General features: G+C 45.9%; 2 protein-coding genes across 3 annotated transcripts in view; one reads left to right on the top strand and one right to left on the bottom strand.

The window, feature by feature from the left end:
• Positions 1–21110, bottom strand: part of LOC126536991 (uncharacterized) — a 252392-nt gene that overhangs the window by 178065 nt on the left and 53217 nt on the right. Inside the window, exon 1 of one of the 2 annotated variants that reach the window (XM_072287801.1) lies at positions 2935–3089. The exons of the other annotated variant lie outside the window; for it this stretch is intronic. Within the exon in view, the coding sequence (XP_072143902.1) occupies positions 2935–2971 (37 nt within the window). The 5' untranslated portion in view covers positions 2972–3089. Of the gene's footprint in view, positions 1–2934; positions 3090–21110 lie in introns of those variants that run through there. 2 annotated transcript variants of the gene reach the window in all.
• The window catches only part of LOC126536990 (cystinosin-like), a 268412-nt gene that overhangs the window by 214370 nt on the left and 32932 nt on the right, over positions 1–21110 (top strand). The window lies entirely within an intron of this gene.

Here is a 21110-nt window from a genome sequence, read left to right as displayed (position 1 = left end):
TGGGGGTGAGACAAGTTATTTGGAAAAGCGCACTTGCGAAATTTCACATTGGTGCTCTCCCCCGTTAAGTTAATCTCCTGGTTAATCGGTTCGTTCATTTCTCGAATTCATTCATTCATGCATTCATTCATTCATTCATTCATTCATTCATTCATTCATTCATTCATTCATTCACTGAGGTCCACGTTGGTGGATAACGCAGCTAACAGAAACACGCGAAGATAAACCCCAGGAACACGATAATCTGAGCGAATACGGGAAGCACGCATAAATATGAAAATGATGAAAAAGTTAGTCACTTCGACAAATACAGCTTCTTGATCAAAGTTAAAATAACAAAGTTTAGTAACTTTTCATACATTCCCTATTCTTCAAGAAACTGTTTCTAATGCACGTGCTGCACTGTGTTGCAACTGTTCTGATGGCCATGCACCCAGGATTTTGTCTAGTGATAGTGACCCCCTATCCAGAGCGTATATCGTCTGCCAAAGGCCTCTTACGGTGAGTATTATGGTTATTACGATATAGTAGCTGATATTTTATGTCATCACAAGCCACCTCGCTAGAACACACAGCAATGTCAGTTTTTTTTTTTTTTCTGTCACGTACAAGAGACGATGCCAGTCCAAACTCCATGAATTGTTGTTTCTATGGGGCGGCAGGTTTTCATAGGCATAGTTATTTGCATTTTACTGTCTGTCGAATGTAATCGGGAGTTTTCAGCACCAATTGGATTCGGCTTGATTCGTGTTTAGCAACCCCAACAAGCTTCGGTGTATTCGAGGTGATTTCTTACTGTACTGAAAGAACAATGCTACTCAGGATAACTTCTTCTTGGGTGAGTTGGCGTTTGCCAACTCTCATAAAAAAAAGACATTTAGAGTAGTAATATATTCTTATTAAAATTGAATGTACGCACATAATCCTACACTATAGAAAGAAAAGGCAGTAACTGAAATATGCGGACATGCACGAGGTTAGACCCACGCGAAAGCATTTTATTACTAGACAAAATAATAGTCTGTGTAGATTGACTTTCTTGCATGCAAAGTTAGATGCCCAAGAGAAGAAAGTATTGTAATAGATTTCTTTTTTCATTGTTACTTTGAAGAACAATATCTTTATTACGGAGATTGCTCAGAAGGCGTTGTGACGGAAGTCACTCTTTCGGTTCTGTTATAAACAGTCCATGGCACCATTTCTCCAGCATGATTTGGATGCGGAGCGGACTCAGCGCTAAAACAATGTAGGCACGACAAGCGCTGGTTATTGCTACTTTCCAATACCTTTCTTTTTCAAGTTCTACATTCCTTTCTGTGTGTCTATTTGGACATTTCGTGATCCTTATCAACCAACGATTGCTATGTTTGCACTTGATTAATCGACGTTTGATGATATCGGAAATGTTGACAACCTCCATGGCAGGCTTCCCCACATTTATTGAAAAAAAGACAGCATAAGGAAATATAGCAAAATAGAAAAACAAAACACACATACACGTATATAAAACGGCGGAGCATACGAAAAGAAATTGCAGAAGTAGAAATGCGTTGAAAGATATTCATTATCAACGCAGAAATGTGTGCCTGGGGACAAAACACACATAAGGGACAATACACATGAAAAGCAAGAATAAGTTAATAAATGGAGCGGAGAATCATACTATCCAAAACAAAGAAGAAGTTGTGTCTAGTATATTGTTAAACTGCGGTGCTGTTTGTAACTTACCCGAGCCCCTCAACCGTTGTGCGCGCTGCAGTTAAGCAATGGATAATTACCAACTAGCCAAACTTTCAGTCATGTTGTGTCTAGCACCTTCGCGCTAAATCGACTGGGCATTCCGAAACAACGTGCCAACAAAGCTCTCCTGTATTCATGGTTTGAAAGGGTATGAGCTAGAAACATGGAAAGAATAGATATAAAAAAACGCGACAGGAACACTTCTTGCGTTCGTTTCCTTAGATGTATTCTGCACCGAACATTTCAAAGAACTATTCGTTACGAACTCACTCAGCTTCTTCCATTGTCAATCCGCTCGCCTTTGAGCACAAACACTTTCTGCAGAGTTTGTGCCCTGACCTGAACCCGTCTTTGATGTGACAAGAAAATGCTCAAAGAGAGTTGGTGGCGAAGTAATGGCGTAAGGATTGTAGAGGGGTCAAAAAGCGGACGGATGTCTCAGGTCCGCATGGCTCCCCACGACGCGACGTAATTCTCACATGACTTTTATGGCTTGGAGTAGCGTTCACAAATACCCACTCCTTCATCGGGGGAGTGGCCAGAAGTCCCGAGTATGAAACTTGTGGGTGCAAAAAGACGAATGCGCACCTCTTGTGTGATAGTCCTCGTTTCAGTGCTCAAAGAAACGCCATCTGTACCACGCTCGGTAAGATTGACAAAAATTCATCCACCGGAAAAACAGAACTCCTGGACCTTGGTTCCAGCGGACATGAGCCCTGGTTCCTATAAAAGCACTAGTGTTCTATTTTTTAAAAGGAAAGCCTTGAGATCCGATGGAAAACTGCAGTCGTTGTCAGTTTCCTTCGTCGTGGTAGTGCAAACAGACTCTCTTGATATGTCCTCTTACTTTTTCCTCCTATTTCTGACCCTTTCCTGACTACCCAGAGCAAAGTAGCCAACCGGACATTTACTCCGGTTAACGTCTCTGCCTTTCACATGTTTTCTCCCTCTCTATCTCTGAGACATCCCTTGTTTCGCCACTACTGCCTTTACTGAGCGACTTCGGAGCGTGAGAACTAGTGCGTGGACAAGCGCGGGTAGTCACGTGTCATCACCGTCCGCGCGTAGGCAAACCAGACTTCTCGCACGCTCTCGTGCAGCCGGACCTGACGGTGTGCGCGGTGTATTAAAAAAAAAAACGAGATAACGGGTGCAGTAGGCAAATGAGTACGTTCGCCGGTGCCTGTCACTCACCCAGCGCGGCGAGTAGGAGCCGTGGCCAGGCGCGCATACTCCCCGGGAGCGCCACATGCGCGCGCCCGGCGTCCGACGCTCACATGGCCTGCGCCACCGGCGGCGCTCGTCTGCTTGGCGCTCCTCACGTGTCCCGAGGCGGGACCGGATGTGGCCGCCGGCTCGCTTTCAAACGGGATGCGGAACCGAGGAGGCACCGGCCGTTTCCGGCTCTCTCTCTGCGTTTCTTGCGCCGCCTCCGCCGAACTAGCACGCTCAAGGAGGCTTCTCTGCCGAATCGATGGGTTGTGCGGTGGAGCCCGTCTCCCAGTGCCCTCCCGTGGTCGTTTTCTAAAGATTCAGTTCGCTCCAAAAAGAAAGGAATGCTGCGGAGAGCAGCCGCCGAAGAAAGAGATGACAACGTATGGTCGTAGTGAGCAGCTCCGAATCCACTGAGCAAATGGCCTGACCTCTATGTGGTACTCGCACAAGTTTAGTACTCAAGAGTTGGAGTGATTGAGGACGGTGTGCCTCACTCTGTCGAGCTTTGGAGCGTCCTGCTTGGAGCGCGAGCTATGCAACAGGTCCCCAGCGGCAAATATCGCTGCTACAAGAGTTTCATCCAAACTGTCGACAAAGTTTGAGGGTGAACTAAATGCCCCTGTTGTGTCAGCAATATACATGCGGCTGTCTGCGATTCTTTTGATTCCAACACGTTCCGTCTTTACCCGCCGCGGTGGCTTAACGACTATGGTGTTGCCCTGCTAAGCACGTGGTCGTGGCATCGAATCCCGGCTGCGGCGACCGCCTTTCGATGGGGGTGGAATGCGAAAACGCCCGTATCTCGATCGTGCATTGGGGGCACGTTAAAGATCTCCTGGTAGTCAAAATTAATTCATAGTCCCTCACTACGGCGTGCCTCATTATTAAATCGTGGTTTTGGCACGTAAAATCCTAACATTCATTCATTCACATTCGGTCTTTGTCAAAATTTTTCTACCGAATGTGCATCCTATAGGATTTCTACTGTTTCCCATGATACTGGAAGGCTCCGAATCGTCGAAGGAACTCTCGCTCTTCTATTTCGTCTGAGAACACAAATGGAATACGCGACCTACAGCGGCAGTTCTTGTCATACGCGGTAAGGCTAGGACGTTTATCACAACTCGCGAGCTCTGAGCCTGTAAACATGACGATAACCGTCAGACGCACACTTCATAGTAGGAGGAGGAAAGAGAAAAGCAGAAGGCAGGGAGGTTAACCAGAATAACGTCCGGTTTGCTACCCTACACCGGGGAATGGGAAAGGGGAAAACAAAGATGACAGGGAGAGAGAAGATGGAAGGAAAGAAGGAAATTAGTGGTGAGTTCACTGACGCGTGCGGTCTAATAGTAATTGCACTAATAGTCACAGGCGTTCACACAAGCCCGTCGTCCTCAAGAAGCACAAAAGTGCCTTCACCGCTTTATGGGCCGGCGAGCTATGGAGGCGGTGTTCCAGCAGCACCTGCACGGAAAGTAGCTGATTGTCCAGTTTTTGGAGAGCGTTAGCAAGTTCTTGTCTTTCTGGGGTATATCGTGCACAGTGGCACAGCAGGTGGTCGATATTTTCTTCGGTGCCGCAGACCTCGCATGTTGTACTGTCGGTCACGCCAATTAATGTAGAGTATGCCTTTGTGAAGGCAAATCCTAACCAAAGACGACAGAGAAGCGTAGCTTCACGTCGAGGAAGTCCGAATGGAGGTCGGAGTTGCAGTGAGGGGTTTAATCGATGCAGTCGTGCAAATCTCAACTTTGGCGAGTTCCACACGGTCAGTGATAGACTGCGTGCCAAGTGTCGAAGCTGCCTTGCGGCGTCTGTCCTCGAAAGCGGAATTGGAACGCTGTGCTCTTCTTGATGTGATGTGCGAGCAGCGTTATCAGCGGAATCATTGCCACTGATTCCACAATGGCCAGGTACCCATTGAAAGACAACCTCGTGACCTTTTTTTTTTTTTGGACGTGGTGATGAAGTTGCACGATTTCGTATGCCAGCTGTTCATGTCATCCGTGTCGGAGGACTGACTGCGTGCACTGTAATGCCGGTTTTGAGTCAGAGAACACAGCCCATTTTCTAGGTCTTTCAGAATCAATGAATTCCGGCGCATGACGGAGAGTCGTTAGTTCTACCGCCGTTGAGGTCGGGACATGCGATGTCTTGAACCGCACTGTTATTCCTCGCGTTGATATAACCAGCGCACCACCAGAACTGGACGACGTAGTCAATCCATCGGTATAGATGTGCACGTGGTTGCTGTACTTCTGATGCAAGAGGAGTAAGCTCAGTTGTTTTAGAGCAGGGGCCTGTAGACCTGACTTCTCTTTTAGTCCTGGAATCATTATATCTACTTGTAGACGGTATAACATGATATCAGTAAAGGAACTTTCGAAATTTCCTTTTAATTGGTCGTATATGTCACCGCTTATACCGTCAGAGTTCGTTCCAGAGCTTACGGTTAGGCACGATGTTCTCTGACGTTGATGATTCTATGTCATGTGGTCTCTTGACCCTCTGTTCGACCTAATCGGACGTGAGCAATACAGGAAGCACGCAAACAGCAGGCGTGTCATGCCACATACTGCTGTTCAGCGGCAAAATACTACCGCCTGCAGGAAGTTTCAGCTACTTCTGTAAGTCGAGACTGATGTCAAAGCATTTCGTAAAATCGCAAATGCACCAACATATTTTTGCGGTGAGAAGAGAAGCACAAAGCATACTTACAGGAATATTTTCATTAACTTTAAAGGCTGACAAGGCGCTCGACGCGTATTACAACACATCCAGGCTGAACCATTGTGGAGTCAAGAGAGGCAATTTCGTGCCCGACGTCAGCCACTTGACCCAACACACGGCTATGGCCAGAGTATCGCGAAAAGAACTCTTCCGCGAGGCCAACGCGAAGCAACGGAGGCCAAAGACTAACCAGAACAGCCGGTGCGTAGCGGGCGTCGAGAAGGGCACAGGAACACACCGCTGATATTCCTGTGAATCCGTGAGTCGAAGTCGGGCGATGTGGAGCGCCTCTTGGGCCTTCAATACGGCATCACGTATGTACTGCGATGTGGAAATGGTGCCGGCAAGAAGGAGGGTGTCGAAAGGTAGCGCGGGGTCACGGCCGAATGATAGGAAAAATGAAGAGAAACCAGCGGTGTCATAGCGAGAAGAATTATACGCAAAGGCGACTAGTGACAGCTCACAGCCCCAGTCGCTACGGTGTGCAATAACATACACGGACAACACGTCACTAAGGGGTCGGTTGAAACGCTCGGTTAGGCCGTTCGTTTGCGGGTAGTAAGCAGCGGTAAGATTGTGCTTAGTCGCGCATGAGTGCACGAGGTTATCGGTAACTTTGAATAGAGAGTAGCGGCTTCGGGCGGTCAGGAGCTGTCGAGGTTAACCGTGGTTAACGACGATGCTCTCTGCTGAAGTATGACAGCAGCGTGCCAAAAAAGGTATTTACAAGGCGTCTTGTTATTTTCGCTTCTTATGACAAGTTATCTCTTGGCTTCGTTATAATCAATGTTAAAAGTACCGAACAAGCACAAATAACGGTCACAAGTCATCATCTTATGCTCTAGGACCTTCATAAGTCATAATTTGGCGAAATGACGTGAAAGCTCTTGTTCGCAGCTGTACCCTCCACATAAGTCTTCCGCAGCAGAACAGCACGAGTAGGTATCGCGGTCGGGTCAGTTGCCACGAAAAAAAAAAAAAGCAATACAAGAGAAATAGCTTCCACGGAGCGCGCGTTGGCAGATTGGCTGCTTGCCTAACGCTGCACTAGCGCCATCTCGTTTTCCTTTTTTTTTTTCTGTTAAATCAGTAGATTTCAGTGAAGGCTAAAGCGTGGTTGCGCGGCGACTGGCGCTAAAGTGCAGAGCGCGTAGACCGTTGTGTCCACTCTCACGTCGGTGCCTTGGGGAGCGCCACGCGTACAGGCTTTCGGAAACTATGGCGCCACTCTGCGAGCACAGCTTTGGATCGTGCTCGACGGCGGGCAGCGAGCTTCGGCCGTCGTCAAGGTCCAGCTGTCTTCCCCCCCTCGGGACATAGCGCTGTCCCTGTAAATAACTCCTGTATGGACTGCGTGTCTGGATTTTTGTGTGCTGCGCAAGCGCTTTGTTCTTTATCTCTCCAATATAGACGGAACGACGCGAGCCTATATATGGCGTCACGTCGCCAAAACTCTATTCCAGACACTTTTTTATGTAACTGTTCCTTTCTTGCTCTGACAGTTTTTTTTTACTTGCATTATAAAGTTATCCTTAATGTTTGCACTGGTTCATGACGTCCGTTCGCTGTAGCCTTTTGCGCGTCATATATGCCTCCGAGATGTACGATCACGTATAGCTTTGATGTCCGAAGCCTGTTGTCATACGTACCTCCGAGCTAAACGTGCAATGACGGAAAAGGTTCACGTGGTCTGACACTTTGCCTATGTCCTATGTGTTTCCGAGATGTGTAATCAGGAAACATTTTCATATTGTGTGACTAATCTCTTGCGTCATGCCTAAATGCCAAGAGAAAGAAAGAATAAAAAATCCAAAAGGACGCAATGCCTGATATCACTGAAATCTCTGAAGCAACAGTTGTAACTCGCCGAATGCATGCTAGGTGCTGTCGATATACCGTGCCACAATAAGCACCAAGAGTTCACAAAGGTGCCAAAGTGCTCAGTATTGCGCTTGGTGTGTCGTCTTCTCTTACGTCCGTGTCGTTTTTTGTTGCGCAATATCATTGTAGTAATGGATTAGCAACTTGCCCGGAATGCTGCTCTCATTCAGTATTTCCGCTTTGTATTGCAAACTCAAGTTCTTCAATGCGCGTAAAAGAGAAAATTCATAAACAAGAGCACGCACGTCAACCTAGGCTTAGCTTGGAGTAGCTTTTACCAATGCGTACTTTTACTTCATTGGAATGGCCACAAATTCAGATTGTGAAGTTTGTGGGCGCAAAGAGACGATAGCGCACATTCTGTGTGATTGTCGTCGTTTCAGTGCGCGAAGACAAGTCTACAGCTCCACGCTCAACAGGATTGACAACCGTCCCCTTGCGGGGGGCAGGATCCTTGGGAACAGAACTCATTGAAAAACAAATGCTTTCCTTCTTATTTAATCATCTGTTGTTTTCTTATCTTTTCTGCCCCCTACCCCCTGCCCCTGTGCAGAGTAGCCAACCGGACACTTAATCAGGTTAACCTCTCTGCCTTTCACCTCTTGTTTTCCTTCCTTTCTTAGCTTGCCATCTCAAGTCCCTTCCGTCGCCGTTCCATACGCAAAGTGTTTTGTTTTTCTTGATTTCTTTTCTTTCCTTATTTTTTTCGTGATAACTATACGGATAGAAGCGGTTCTTTATGAAGAAGAGAAAAGTTGGCAATAATCTTTTTTATCTTTTTTTTTTTCCTTTTTTTTACGTGAGACAAGTTTTCGTCGTCGGCGCCGCCTTCTGTCCCGAGTGCGAGGCGCATGCGCGTTCCAGCCCGCTCAACCCGCGCGCCATGTGTTGGAGGAGGTCACGTGATATGCCGCGGATGCCAGGGCGAAGGGCGAGCATGCAAGGGCGATCCGAGAAGGCTGGTGGCTCAACACGCGCTGTCTTCCTGTACCGTGTCGCGGGTCACGTGATCTGCTGAGCTTTTTTTTCAGACGTGGAACCGTTGAAATGGTGAAGGGAGCGGCAGCATGGAACGTTCGCTTTGGGACACGCCCGCGTGCTTCCCACTGCCGTGGACTCTCACACCAGCATTGTGACGGCAAACGCTCGCGGTCATCGAGTAAACGCTATTCACGTGTTTCTTTGGGCGCCTGCTTAGTTAGTTAGTAAGCGAATGTTTAATGAGTGAGTGAGTGAATAAACTTTTATTGGGCATAGCAAAACGCCATAAAACGCGCAACCGGCTGATCCCACGACGGGACTGACAGCAAACACTATGCATGAAGCAGTCACTTATCAACAAGGCAACGAAAAAAAATCGCAGTTTCGCACGAAGGACACGGTGCTGATAACGATAATAAAATACATAGGGCCGCAGTTCTATGGATCCCGTAAGTTGCATTAAACATTCGCTTCAAAGACGGGACTTTGTCAACGACATATTCGTTGCCAAGATGTTTAATACCACCATAAATCAATCACTCAAGAAGCATAATCCCAACGCACTCGAAGCAGGGAGAGTTGTTTGACGCTCGTTTCGTAGATGGTTACAGCGTCGTAAAACATATAAACGGACTAAAAGAATAAAAGAATAACATAGGGCCAAGGAAGTACTTTTTACTTTTTGCTTTTGAAAACACATACCGTATCCGGCCTGACTTCAGCCTTTTGAGCAAAAACAAGGTTGTTACAGTGTTGCGCCTCAGCAGTAATGATTCCCCTTATACAGCTGTGTGATACAGTTTTTCAGCTAACACTATAGTGCAGTCAAAATTTCAACTTTCTTTACTTCCGCTAATCATCACGAAACTGATTAAATGCGATAACGAAAGAATCTGTCAATCAACGCTAACCAGTAAGAACAGCTGAGTTGCAAAACAAGCCGTCAGGCGTCTACACTAATACATAACAAGTACACTAGGTATGTATGTAGGGTATACTGAAGTCGAACTGGTGAGGCTGAGAAACAGCATGTTTGCTGTTATTCCGCTTCATTAGGAGGAATTCGAAATGTGCGGTAAAAGTAATAAATAGAAAGATGTAAACCGAAAATGACACTTTGGCAACTTCCAATGCTAACCCATAGCGGTGCGTCCAAAAATTAATAAATGGAGGAAGGAAAGAAGCAATCAACAAATAAAATATACAAAAAAAGAACAATAACAAATCATCATCCTCGACATCATCATTATCGTTATCAACAACAAACGCGAGTCACTGTACATAGACGAGTTTCTAATGCGCCCAGCACGTGTCCCTTCTAATAAAGAAGTATTCCACGGTAACGAAAGCTGTCCTTTCAAGTCACGTAACGGGCTATGGTCCAACTATTATCCCGAATGACAATGTCTTGTGGCCTCCCTCACTCAGTTCGCAGTATAGCTAGCTGCCGTCTTTAAAGTCTGAAGTTTGAAATTTATTGTAGGCTTCCTTGAACCATACCCCTCTCGGGGACCCAACAATATTGTTAAATGCTCCCGAAAAATTCTAACAGCACGGACAAAAATTACACCACGAGTATGTGAAACAAGCTTAATTTTTAACAATTATTCATAAAATCAAGATTGCGGACATGCACGAATATGTAATACAGCAAAACATAATGTATTGAATAAGTAACGATAAATGATGAACGCAATAAATGATAATGTGGTGTCTGGCTTATACATGGCTTTAGGAAAACGAAGCTAACAACAAATCATTGTGGATTGAATTCTTTATACTCTTCTGGAATGAGTGAAACAGTCGGAGAAAAGTTTGCATTATTAGTGAGGCTTTGCTAGATTGTAGCTCCTTTGAATTCTAAAGTTCGGCGACCGTGATTAGTTCTTATTTTAGGTATCGAAAGCGATGGCGTGAAGTGCACTCGTTAGTGCAGTCTGACTGACGAAGGAACAATGTCATTATGTTCAGATTACCTTTAATTATTCTGCATAATATGGAAGCAGTATTATAAGTAATCAAATTGAGCACGTTCAGTATATTGAAGTATTTAAACGAATCCTCGCCTCTCGTATCTGTTTACTAGGCTTTATTACGCGAAGAGCTCTTTTATGTAGCGTTAGCACAGATGCGATATGGGTTTTGTATGTGCAGTCCCGCTTAAATCGAACGCATAGTAAAGATTAATTAGTAATTCTGCGGGAAAAAAGCGTCGGCACTTTGAAAGAACGTATAATCCGTACTTTTTGAACAGTGCAATGTGTGGAAGCAATTAAACTTTAGTCCGGAATATATAGCTATTCGAAGAAAATTTTTTCTTATTGACGACGCTTCATTGATCAGCTGCCGTACATTACGTCGTTATGCTATAACGTTTGCCGTCTTTCAGAGTGAAAAAAAATAAAGGCTGTATTTTTTGTGATTAAGTGTGACAACTTTAGTGTTAAACAGCAATGCAAATTTTGGGGTTTGCCATTAAGTTCTCGAATTATGGAACTTTCGTTGCTGTCTCATAATAGTAGATCAGTGTCATCCGCACGTACAATCGCAGTAGCATTAACCAGATGAGAAAAAAAATTATTAGTATCCAAAAGGAAAGCTAACGGTTCAAGAATGCAATCTTGTGGCATATCGATATTAACTAATATCACATATTACTTTCATCTGCCAACATGAACGATTTTTTACTCTGTCTCTCAAATAACTGCCGATTCGCTCTGAAGATCTGCCAGTAATTCCGTATCGATCTAGTTTGTACTAAAGGATGTTATGATTGAGGGAGTCAGCCGGCTTCCGTGAAGTCGATATGTGCCCGTACTACTATAAAACCGGAGTCGATCGATTTCCTAATGGGCTCAACAAAAGCTGAATTTGCTGTTGTCGTCAACTAATCTGTTTTTTTTTTCTTTTTTCTTTTTTTGAAGCCGGACTGGTGAGGAGAAATGATTTTGTATTTTCCATGGCAAGGTAACTTGTTAGAAGGATAGAAATTGTGTTTTCGAAAATCTTACTGAAGAATGGGGGCAGTGAAATAGGGGAATAAATTTCTATCTTCTCTTTTCCCTTTGTTATGCAATATGGTGTTACTTTGGCAACTTTCATTTTAGTGGCGAATATACCAATCAAAAGTATATGTTGTTCACCGTGTGAGCTAGCGCTGGCTCATCAATACGTCATCAACAAGTGTGGCAGAATAAGCTGACATATTGTCGACGCCACAACCAGTGTTACCCAATCCAGAGATAACATCACGTACCTCAAATTCATCTGCGGGCTAAAGGGAGAAAAATTAGGATTAAGAACGTGATATATAAGATGCATCTTACTTCGTTTCTGTTGGTATCGCGTGTGAAGAAAAACAATTGCTAAAAACTTTACTGGTGCGATATGGTGATTCGTGCTAGTTGGTATGTATTATCTTTTTGGGTGCCACTGACTTCTTTTCTCTGCCAAGATATTTATTCAGAAGATACCAATTCTTTCTCGAATTATTTCCATCGCGAGCGATTTGTTCGCCGAAGTATTCTTTCTTTGCAGCGTATATGGTTTCATTCTAAGCGTAATAGTTTCTAGCATATCGATCTCTCAGTGAACTGTTAAATTGGTGTTTCTTTAGCTTTACGTACATTTTATACTGTTCTTTATTATAGCGTAGAAGTGAGTGCGTTATCCGTGCGTTTCGAGAAAGTTTATACTCGGAAGTCAGAAAAGAAGGCCTTTGAGGACATAATCCTGGCCGTCCAGCCCGCCCTCGATCGGGCTGGCAGGCTAGACCTGTCAGTCCCGTCGTGGGATTAGCCGGCTGCGCGTTTTATCGTGTTTTGCTGGACCCAATAAACGTTTATTCACTCACTCACTCACTCTGAGCACAAGGTCGCGGGTCCGATTCCCTGGCGCTACAAGCGTCTCTCATGTTCCACTGCGCTGTCCCTCGTAGCCACTTGGCGCTCTTTGGCCATATCTGGCCCTTGCCCCATAAAAGCCCATACGTCATCATCGTAGCCACTGATTTCTTTAGATTTAAAACTCATCCATAATGATGACGATGATGATGACGATTATGATGACGATGATGACGATGATGATAACGACGACGACGACGACGACAACGACGACAACGTCCTTAAAGTGGTGGCACCTACCAACTCTGGGGCATTGGCCAATAATCGGACGGATTTTAGAAATTTGTTAGAGGTATTAATGTTAAAATATTTACAATAAATAAGCGAGTTATAGTCAGGCACGGCCTGCCCGTCCCGACGTGGGAGCGGCCCATAGTGGCTCCTCCCTCGTAAGGGGGTTTCGGAGTCGCTCCTCAGTACCTAAGTAAAGTTCACTGCCTGCCTGCCTGCCTGCCTGCCTGCCTAGTCGGATACAGAGATATTTTCTTGAATAAGTCATCCTTACCGAACGAAACCAAAACTCAAAAGACACGATTAGTGAAAAAACAAATGACGGGTAAGATTAAGAATGAAGATGATTCATTTCGAGCTTGTAGCCGTTATCTTGGTCATTCTTTCCTTTTACTGCGGAGCCAGCTGCGTCATCATTCCACGGTGCAAAACACAGTTGCGGTACTCGAGCTTACATCTCCCCGTGATGTCTGTGCACCATTTTCTGGAGCTTCTTGGGATAACAATTCTATCGGCTTCAGCAATGCACGATAACGCCTTTTGAGTGCGGCGGCATGTATAGGCAGTGGCTCGCCGATAGGCCACCCACCGATCTTGTGATTTTGTCGCAATCCACAGTCTGCGTCGTTTATGCGTTTATAATATCTTCGGGCACAGGTTCTCGCAGGTAACGTAACCGCTTGACGCTCTTCGAGCTGCGTCCTTACACACGGCGTCGCAGCTACGTTAATGAATGATAGTCTCTTCGATGTGACCCTGTGTACTTCCTGTCTCTCTTCCTGTGTTTGCGCGCTTTTGTGTCGCGGAGGCAAGTCAATTCTCCTCTTGGCCACTCGTCTGTCGTCTGCTGCAGGCATTGCGGTGAGCGATATTTGGGCAACGTATCCATGAAAGTCGCGGTGTTGGCTTTTCGTAAACCGTGCTGTTGATTCGTATGTATGCGTGGCGTAAGCTATATTGATTATTTGAAAATACGTTTTATTGCAACTTTTGCGCATGTGTGTTGCTACGGTTACGGCTTCACAAACGATGCCTTCCTTCGCTGTGTACTACCATTCGCGTTAGATTAGAGAAATGTCTATTGATAGTCAGTTTGCTTGAAGTTTGCATGAATATTGGCCAGAATGCAAATTAATTTCTTCCAGAAGTGTCAAACTTCAGAATTCTCCTGCTGCTTAGGTGGTACTCGGGAGCCTTGCTAGCTTTCTCCTCTAACCGGGCTTTCCTTGCTACACTGAAATGACGAGAGTTAACTTCATTTGTCTTTGTTCTAGAGATTTTTTGTGTGTGTTTTGGTCTCTCTAATTGCTTTGCGGGATCAACTCCTAAGTTGGAAAGATGCCCCCAACTCCTGCAGGACCTCCTCAAAGCCTTTGTGGTGTTTGTTGAACCACAATATGGCCTTAGAGGTGACCACACCCACCACAGTGCGCGAAACAAACCTTGTTTCGAGCCACAACAACCAAATTTTGCTGTTGAGAGACTCAGGAGGATTTTTCAGCTTGTTCTGAATCACCATCATCACCAACCTATTTTTATGTCCACTGCAGGACGAAAACCTCTCCTAACGATCTCCAATTACCCCTGTCTTGCGCTAACTGCTTCCAGCTTGTGCCTAGAAATTTCCTAATTTCATAACCCCACCTTACCTTCTGCCGTCCTCGACTGCGCTTCTCTTCCATTGGCACCCATTCTGTAACTCGACTAGTCCACCTGTTATCTACCCTACGCATTACACGGCCTGCCCATCTCCATTTCTTTCTTTTAATGTCTGCTATATTATCGGCTATCCCCGTTTGCTTTCTGATCCACCACCGCTCTCATGCTGTCCCTTAACGTTACGCCTAACATCTTTCGTTCTGTCTCTCTTTGCGCGGTCCTTAACGTTCTTTCTTAATCGCCGAGTTTCTTCCCCACATGTTAACACGGGTAGAATGCAATGATTCTCCTAAATAGACGCAGCTAAACAGCCGCTTTTCGCTTGTTAGCCTCACACACGTAGGAAGCATAGCTGCTTCCTGCGCTGCTCCTGCGTGAACACTGGTGAAATGTGCAGAATGAGCTGTTCTCGACTCAGCCAGGGCTAGTGCTCGCTTGTTCTTTCAATAGGAAGGTTAACCATCTGGGCGAAACTTCTGGTTGTGACCCTCATAATTAGAGCATGAATAATAGTTTTTTTTAAACCTGCAGTTCTCATGCCTCCACTAGAATTATTTTTCGCAGTCTTCTGGTTCGAGAAACGCCTTGATTGGGAACAAAGTGGGACAATAAAAGCACATGAGAATAGAGTGTTGAAGCGTGATATTGCAATGGAAATATTTAAAATTAAGTTTTTCAATGAGAAATTCGATTGTTCGATGCGCACCTCCCCTTACCACTCTGAATAATATCCGAGAAATAATTAACAGTGGTCCGCCAAGCGATGCATCTCAGGGAGAAGCCAAGCAAGGAGACCTGCCTTCGTCTGCGCTTCGTCAGGGTGTGGAGACGTTGGCATCACCCTAAGACATCACTTGCTTGACCCCTTTTTATCTCTTCAAGACTCATACTTCCTGCGAAAATTAACCTGTCAAATTTAACCGGCCGCGGTGGCTTAGCGGCTACGGTATTCCGCTGCCAAACACTAGGTCGCGAGATCGAATCCCGGCCGCGGCGGCCGCATTTCAAACGCCCGTGTCCCGTGCTGGGGGCACGTTAAAGACCCCCGGTGGTCAAACGTAATCCGGAGCTCCCCACTACGGCGTGCCTCCTAATAAAGCCGTGGTTTTGCCACGTGAAACCCCGGAATTCGATTCAAAGCTGTCAAATTTGTACTCTGACGATCAAAATACTATTGTATATACTTATTCCTTTGCCGTGTTAACTGCACAACTAATGAGAAGCTTCGTGGCAGCACCTGTGGGGGCCCCTTGGACCCCCGAACTCCAAGTCACGCGCGACTAGAGCCATTCGCCTCCGTGATCGCGGGGAGACACGCCGTTCCAGCATTAGCTTAGATAGCGTACGTTCCCCGCAGCCGCTGCGCCGTCGCGATGCGGAGCCTGGTGCCTGCGCGCGCGGTTCACGTTACGCCGTGCGCCCGGCAGATTCACTTTCGGTGCTCTTGGCTGTCGAACGTGCGGGTCCACTCCGTCCCACTCCCCTCTGAACAAGGTGGTCCCCTTTAGTGTGGCGAGCCCAGTTCGGAAGAGCCCATGTGGTGGAGCGCACTTCCTGGGAGCTCTCACCCGTATAGTAGGCGACTACCACCCTATAGTGCCGAATTTCCGTATTGTACGCCAATTTTGTGCATAACTTGGAATAAACACCCATTCGTTTGTGCCACTGCTGCAGTCGTCTCTATAAGCCCTGCCGATCAGTCAGCGAACACCCCACACACGCCCCCCCCCCCCCCCCCCCCCGCGACGCCCCTTTGCGTGCGCTGCGGACTGGGGCCGAGCTACGCGTCTCCTTAGACCTTGTCTGTGTAGCCCGAAGCCCCATGTATGTGCATACCTCATGAGAAACCTCGGGGTAGCACAGCGCACAGCGCACCGCGCATTGCTTTCTTGTCCCCCTCTCCGAATCTCTCTCTCTCGCTCTCCAACTCTCGCGCTATCAGGGACATTGCCCCTTCTGCCGGAAGTTTTCGCATGGGCTGCCTGCTATCATTCGGCGCTTCTCGTCGTATTTATCGCCGCCGTTATGACTGTAATGATCTATCACCAGACGCTCGCGCAGTTCTATTATCCGGCCATAAAATACGTCGAGCAAAAGCACAAAAATTGTGAGGCCGATAATTAATTTATTCTAAAGTGTGATGTAGGGGTATTTTTTTATGATTAGCTTGCCTCGACAAGGCGTTAAGAATTTCTGCGACCCCACGAAGTGCATGGTGTGAGAATTAGAATTAGAATTAGTTTAGAAGTGTGACCCACCAATCCAAGTTAGTTTAACATTTCTCTTCACCGTTCTTTCGAGGCACAGCGACTCTGGATCATCATCATCATCATCATCATCATCATCATCCTGCTTCGCCCACTGCAGGGCGAAGGCCTCTCCCATACTTCTCCAACTGCCCCGGTCATGTACTAATTGTGGCCATGTTGTCCCTGCAAACTTCTTAATCTCATCCGTCCACCTAACTTTCTGCCACCCCCGCTACGCTTCCCTTCCCTTGGAATCCAGTCCGTAACCCTTAATGACCATCGGTTATCTTCCCTCCTCATTACATGTCCTGCCCATGCCCATTTCTTTTTCTTGATTTCAACTAAGATGTAATTAACTCGCGCATTTTCCCCCTCACCCAATCTGCTCTTTTCTTATCCCTTAACGTTACACCCATCATTCTTCTTTCCATAGCTCGTTGCGTCATCCTCAATTTAAGTAGAACCCTTTTCGTAAGCCTCCAGGTTTCTGCACCATGCGTGAGTACTGGTAAGACACAGCTGTTATATACTTTCCTCTTGAGAGATAATGGCAACCTGCTGCTTATGATCTGGGAATGCCTGCCAAACGCACCCCAGCCAATTCTTATTCGTCTGATTATTTCCGTCGCATGATCCGGATCCGCCGTCACTACCTGCCCTAAGTAAATGTATTCCCTTACCACTTCCAGTGCCTCGCTACCTATTGTAAATTGCTGTTCTCTTCCGAGACTGTTAAACATTACTTTAGTTTTCTGCAGATTAATTTTTAGACCCACCCTTCTGCTTTGCCTCTGCAGGTCAATGAGCATGCATTGCGATTGGTCCCCTGAGTTACTAAGCAAGGCAATATCATTAGCGAATCGCAAGTTACTAAGGTATTCTCCATTAATTCTTATCCCCACTTCTTCCCAATCCAGGTCTCTGAATACCTCCTGTAAACACGCTGTGAATAGCATTGGATAGATCGTATATCCCTGCCTGACGCCTTTCTTTATTGGGATTTTGTTGCTTTCTTTATGTAGCACTACGGTGGCTGTGGAGCCGCTGTAGATATCTTTCAGTATTTTCACATACGGCTCGTCTACACCCTGATTCCGCAATGCCTCCATGACTGCTGAGGTTTCGACTGAATCAAACGCTTTCTCGTAATCAATGAAAGCTATATATAAGAGTTGGTTATATTCCGCACATTTCTCTATCACCTGATTGATAGTGTGAATATGGTCTATTGTTGAGCAGCCTTTATGGAATCCTGCCTGGTCCTTTTGTTGACATAAGTCTAAGGGTTCCCTGATTCTATTTGCGATTACCTTAGTAAATACTTTGTAGGCAACTGACAGTAAGCTGATCGGTCTACAATTTTTAAAGTTTTTGGCGTCCCCTTTCTTATGGATTAGGATTATGCTAGCGTTCTTCAAAGATTCCGGTACGCTCGAGGTCATTACTCTGGATAAAAACGGCTAAACAGGCGGTTATACACGGACAAGGTAAAATGAGAGCGGGAACTAGCACATAGTGATTTCACTCTGTTGCATCAGATTTAACGCGCAGGCAGGGTGATACATACACGAGCTACATAGCAAAGCGTTCCACGTTAACCGCGCAGCTGTTTCTAGAATGTTTTTAGCATGCTGTCATCCTCGCTCGTGCCACGTCCGGATGTCGGCGTTCTTAGTCATAAAACTTGACCTCTCTAACATCACCGTGCAATATCTACCTCTACCAGACACAACGCGCCTCATAAGTATGCACCAAACATACTGCTTATCGAATACCTTAGCACGAAACGCCCCAAATACACCTTGTTGCCAATTGGGTGGCTCCGCGGCCGCAACTACTCACGCCTACTGGCACTGTCCCATAGCATTCGTTTAACGCGCCTACATATGCGCGGCCCGGTTTGCCAACTTGGGTGAAACGACTTATTCGTGGACCACTCTACCCACTACCTAATCGTCATCACGAGGGAACACTCACGACCCTCCCCTGTGGACCACACACGCAGAACACGGGTCCTGTAAATAAATTAGCAGCAGCGTACACGTGATGAAGGACGCTGCAAGACGCAACGCCGTCGCTGTGTTGTGTCTTGCACCTTTATATGTCCTTAGTTCGCTGCTATTAGGTTCCCAAAAGGTATAGCACACACACGTCCAGCTCTCGATTGTTCTACAGTTGTATGTACATGTTTGTTGTCTGTCTGCAAGTTTATCAAAATGCGCTGTCGCGCCATGTAGCTGATATGGAAGTCTCGCCTTGTCTTATAAATGAACTCAACTTTGCCTGAAAACACATCGCTGCGCCGATAAAGCATTTCTTGCAATCATCGCAGCCAGGCTTCTTTCTTTCTTTTTTTACGCCATGGCATCTCGCGGTTTCATTCATTCTTTTTTTCTTTAGATTTAGTGTTGGAAGTGGACAGAGGTTATGTACATATCCAATAGAAACCGGAGCGCAGTGAGTGCAGTCGTTCTCTTCTTTTCTACAAATTTAGCAACTCGCTTGCTGCTAACGTTCGATATAACTGCGGACGCTATCCGAGCGCTGATGTTAGGACAGCAAACTTTTGTAAAATGTTATAACAGGCGCAGCATTTTTTTTATTTTTCACAAAGCGCGTGTTCACAGTGTGCTGATTCTCCGGGGTAGAAGTCAGGTCCGAAGCCTTACACTTGTCGTCATTACCGTGGATGCAAAAAGCACCGCAGCGCCACTTATCGCCCTGTCGGTGATTGCAGGCAACTCTATGCTTTTGTCATTCCTTGACGAGCGCACGCCTGCGGATTGCACGGCGACGGCAGCATCTTAATGGCGGCTACATCTCGAATTGCTCAGCGCACAACATGCGTAACGGCGCAGCGAGGCAAGAAACGAATGCGTACAGCGCGATACGTTCTCCGTGAATGCGCACATCGCCTTCTAGATGACCTTCGCAACACGACAGCGCAAAAGCGCGCCTCCTTTATCTATCTCTTTCGAGGGCAGCAAGGTTAAACGTTTTATTATCTGCGCAACTCTTCTATATGCATACGATGAAACAGTTTAAGTGCTTGAAAAGTAGCGCTCTCCTAACACTGAAACTTGCGAATCGAATACGAATGTTAGAAAAAAATACGGCCTTCAAATATCAGGTCGAATACCGAATACATTCGTTCGTTCGTTCGTTCGTTCGTTCGTTCGTTCGTTCGTTCGTTCGTTCGTTTGTTCGTAGAAATAGATGCATGAAAAAGTGGCCATTAGATATAAGCATATATATATATATATATATATATATATATATATATAATCATTATTTTCAATTATTACAAATAAAATATTGCAGGACAGCCAAAGCCAGCAAGTCACGATGACGATGCAATGATTTTGTTTCTTTTTAATGCGAAGCATTATTGGGAAAGATTCCCAGCTTTTTTTAACAAGCATTAAATAGCGACATAAAACAGGAACCACATGCGCATAATGCAGCCTGAGGTCTCTGCAATGCAGATTCCTTGTTGAAATAACCCATGCTATTCAACGGCTCCCTTGAATTACATATATATATATATATATATATATATATATATATAATTTGAGGGAGCCGTTGAATAGCATGGGTTATATGTGCCAATGGACATATTGCGCCGATTGTTGGCCAGTATCCTAGAATGGTCATGCGCCAGTTCGACGCAAGGTGTACAGGTGCACCTAGATCTATTTACATGTGCATACACTTCGCCTCACCGTTGTTCCCTTGAGCAGCATCATCATCAGCAGCAGCCTGCCTACGTCCACTGCAGGGCAAAGGCATCTCCCATACTTCTCCAACTACCCCGGTCATGTACCAATTTGAGCCATGCTATCCCTGCAAACTTCTTATTCTGAACCACCCACCTAACTTTCTGCCGCCCCCTGGCACGCTTCCCTTCTCTTGAAATCCAGTCCGTAACCCTTAATGACCATAGGTTATCTTCCATCCTCATTGCATGTCCTGCCCATGCCCATTTCTTTTTCTTGATTTTAAGTAAGATGTCATTAAGTCGCGTTTGCTCCCGCACCCTATCTGCTCTTTTCTTATCCCTTAACGTTGCACCCATCATTCTTCTTTCCATAGCTCGTTGCGTCGTCCTCAATTTGAGTAGAACCCTTTTCGTAAGCCTCCAGGTTTCTGCCCCGTACGTGATTACTGGTAAGACACAGCTGTTATACACTTTTCTCTTGAGGGATAATGGCAATCTGCTGTTTACGATCTGATAATGCCTGCCAAACGCACCCCGGCCCATTCTTATTCTTCTGATTATTTCAGTCTCATGATCCGCATCCGCGGTCACTACCTGCCCTAAGTAGATGTATTCTCTTACCACTTCCAGCGCCTCGCTACCCATCGTAAACTGCTGTTCTCTTGCGAGACTGTTAAATATTACTTTAGTTTTCTGTAGATTAATTTTTAAACCCAACCTTCTGCTTTGCCTCTCCAGGTCAGTGAGCATGCATTGCAATTGGTCCCCGGAGTTACTAAGCAAGTCAATATCATTAGCGAATCG

Source organism: Dermacentor andersoni, chromosome 4, assembly GCF_023375885.2.
Source record: "Dermacentor andersoni chromosome 4, qqDerAnde1_hic_scaffold, whole genome shotgun sequence".
Taxonomy (NCBI): domain Eukaryota; kingdom Metazoa; phylum Arthropoda; class Arachnida; order Ixodida; family Ixodidae; genus Dermacentor; species Dermacentor andersoni.
Note: the sequence above shows the minus strand (reverse complement) of the source record. Positions and strands in the feature narration are given on the sequence as shown.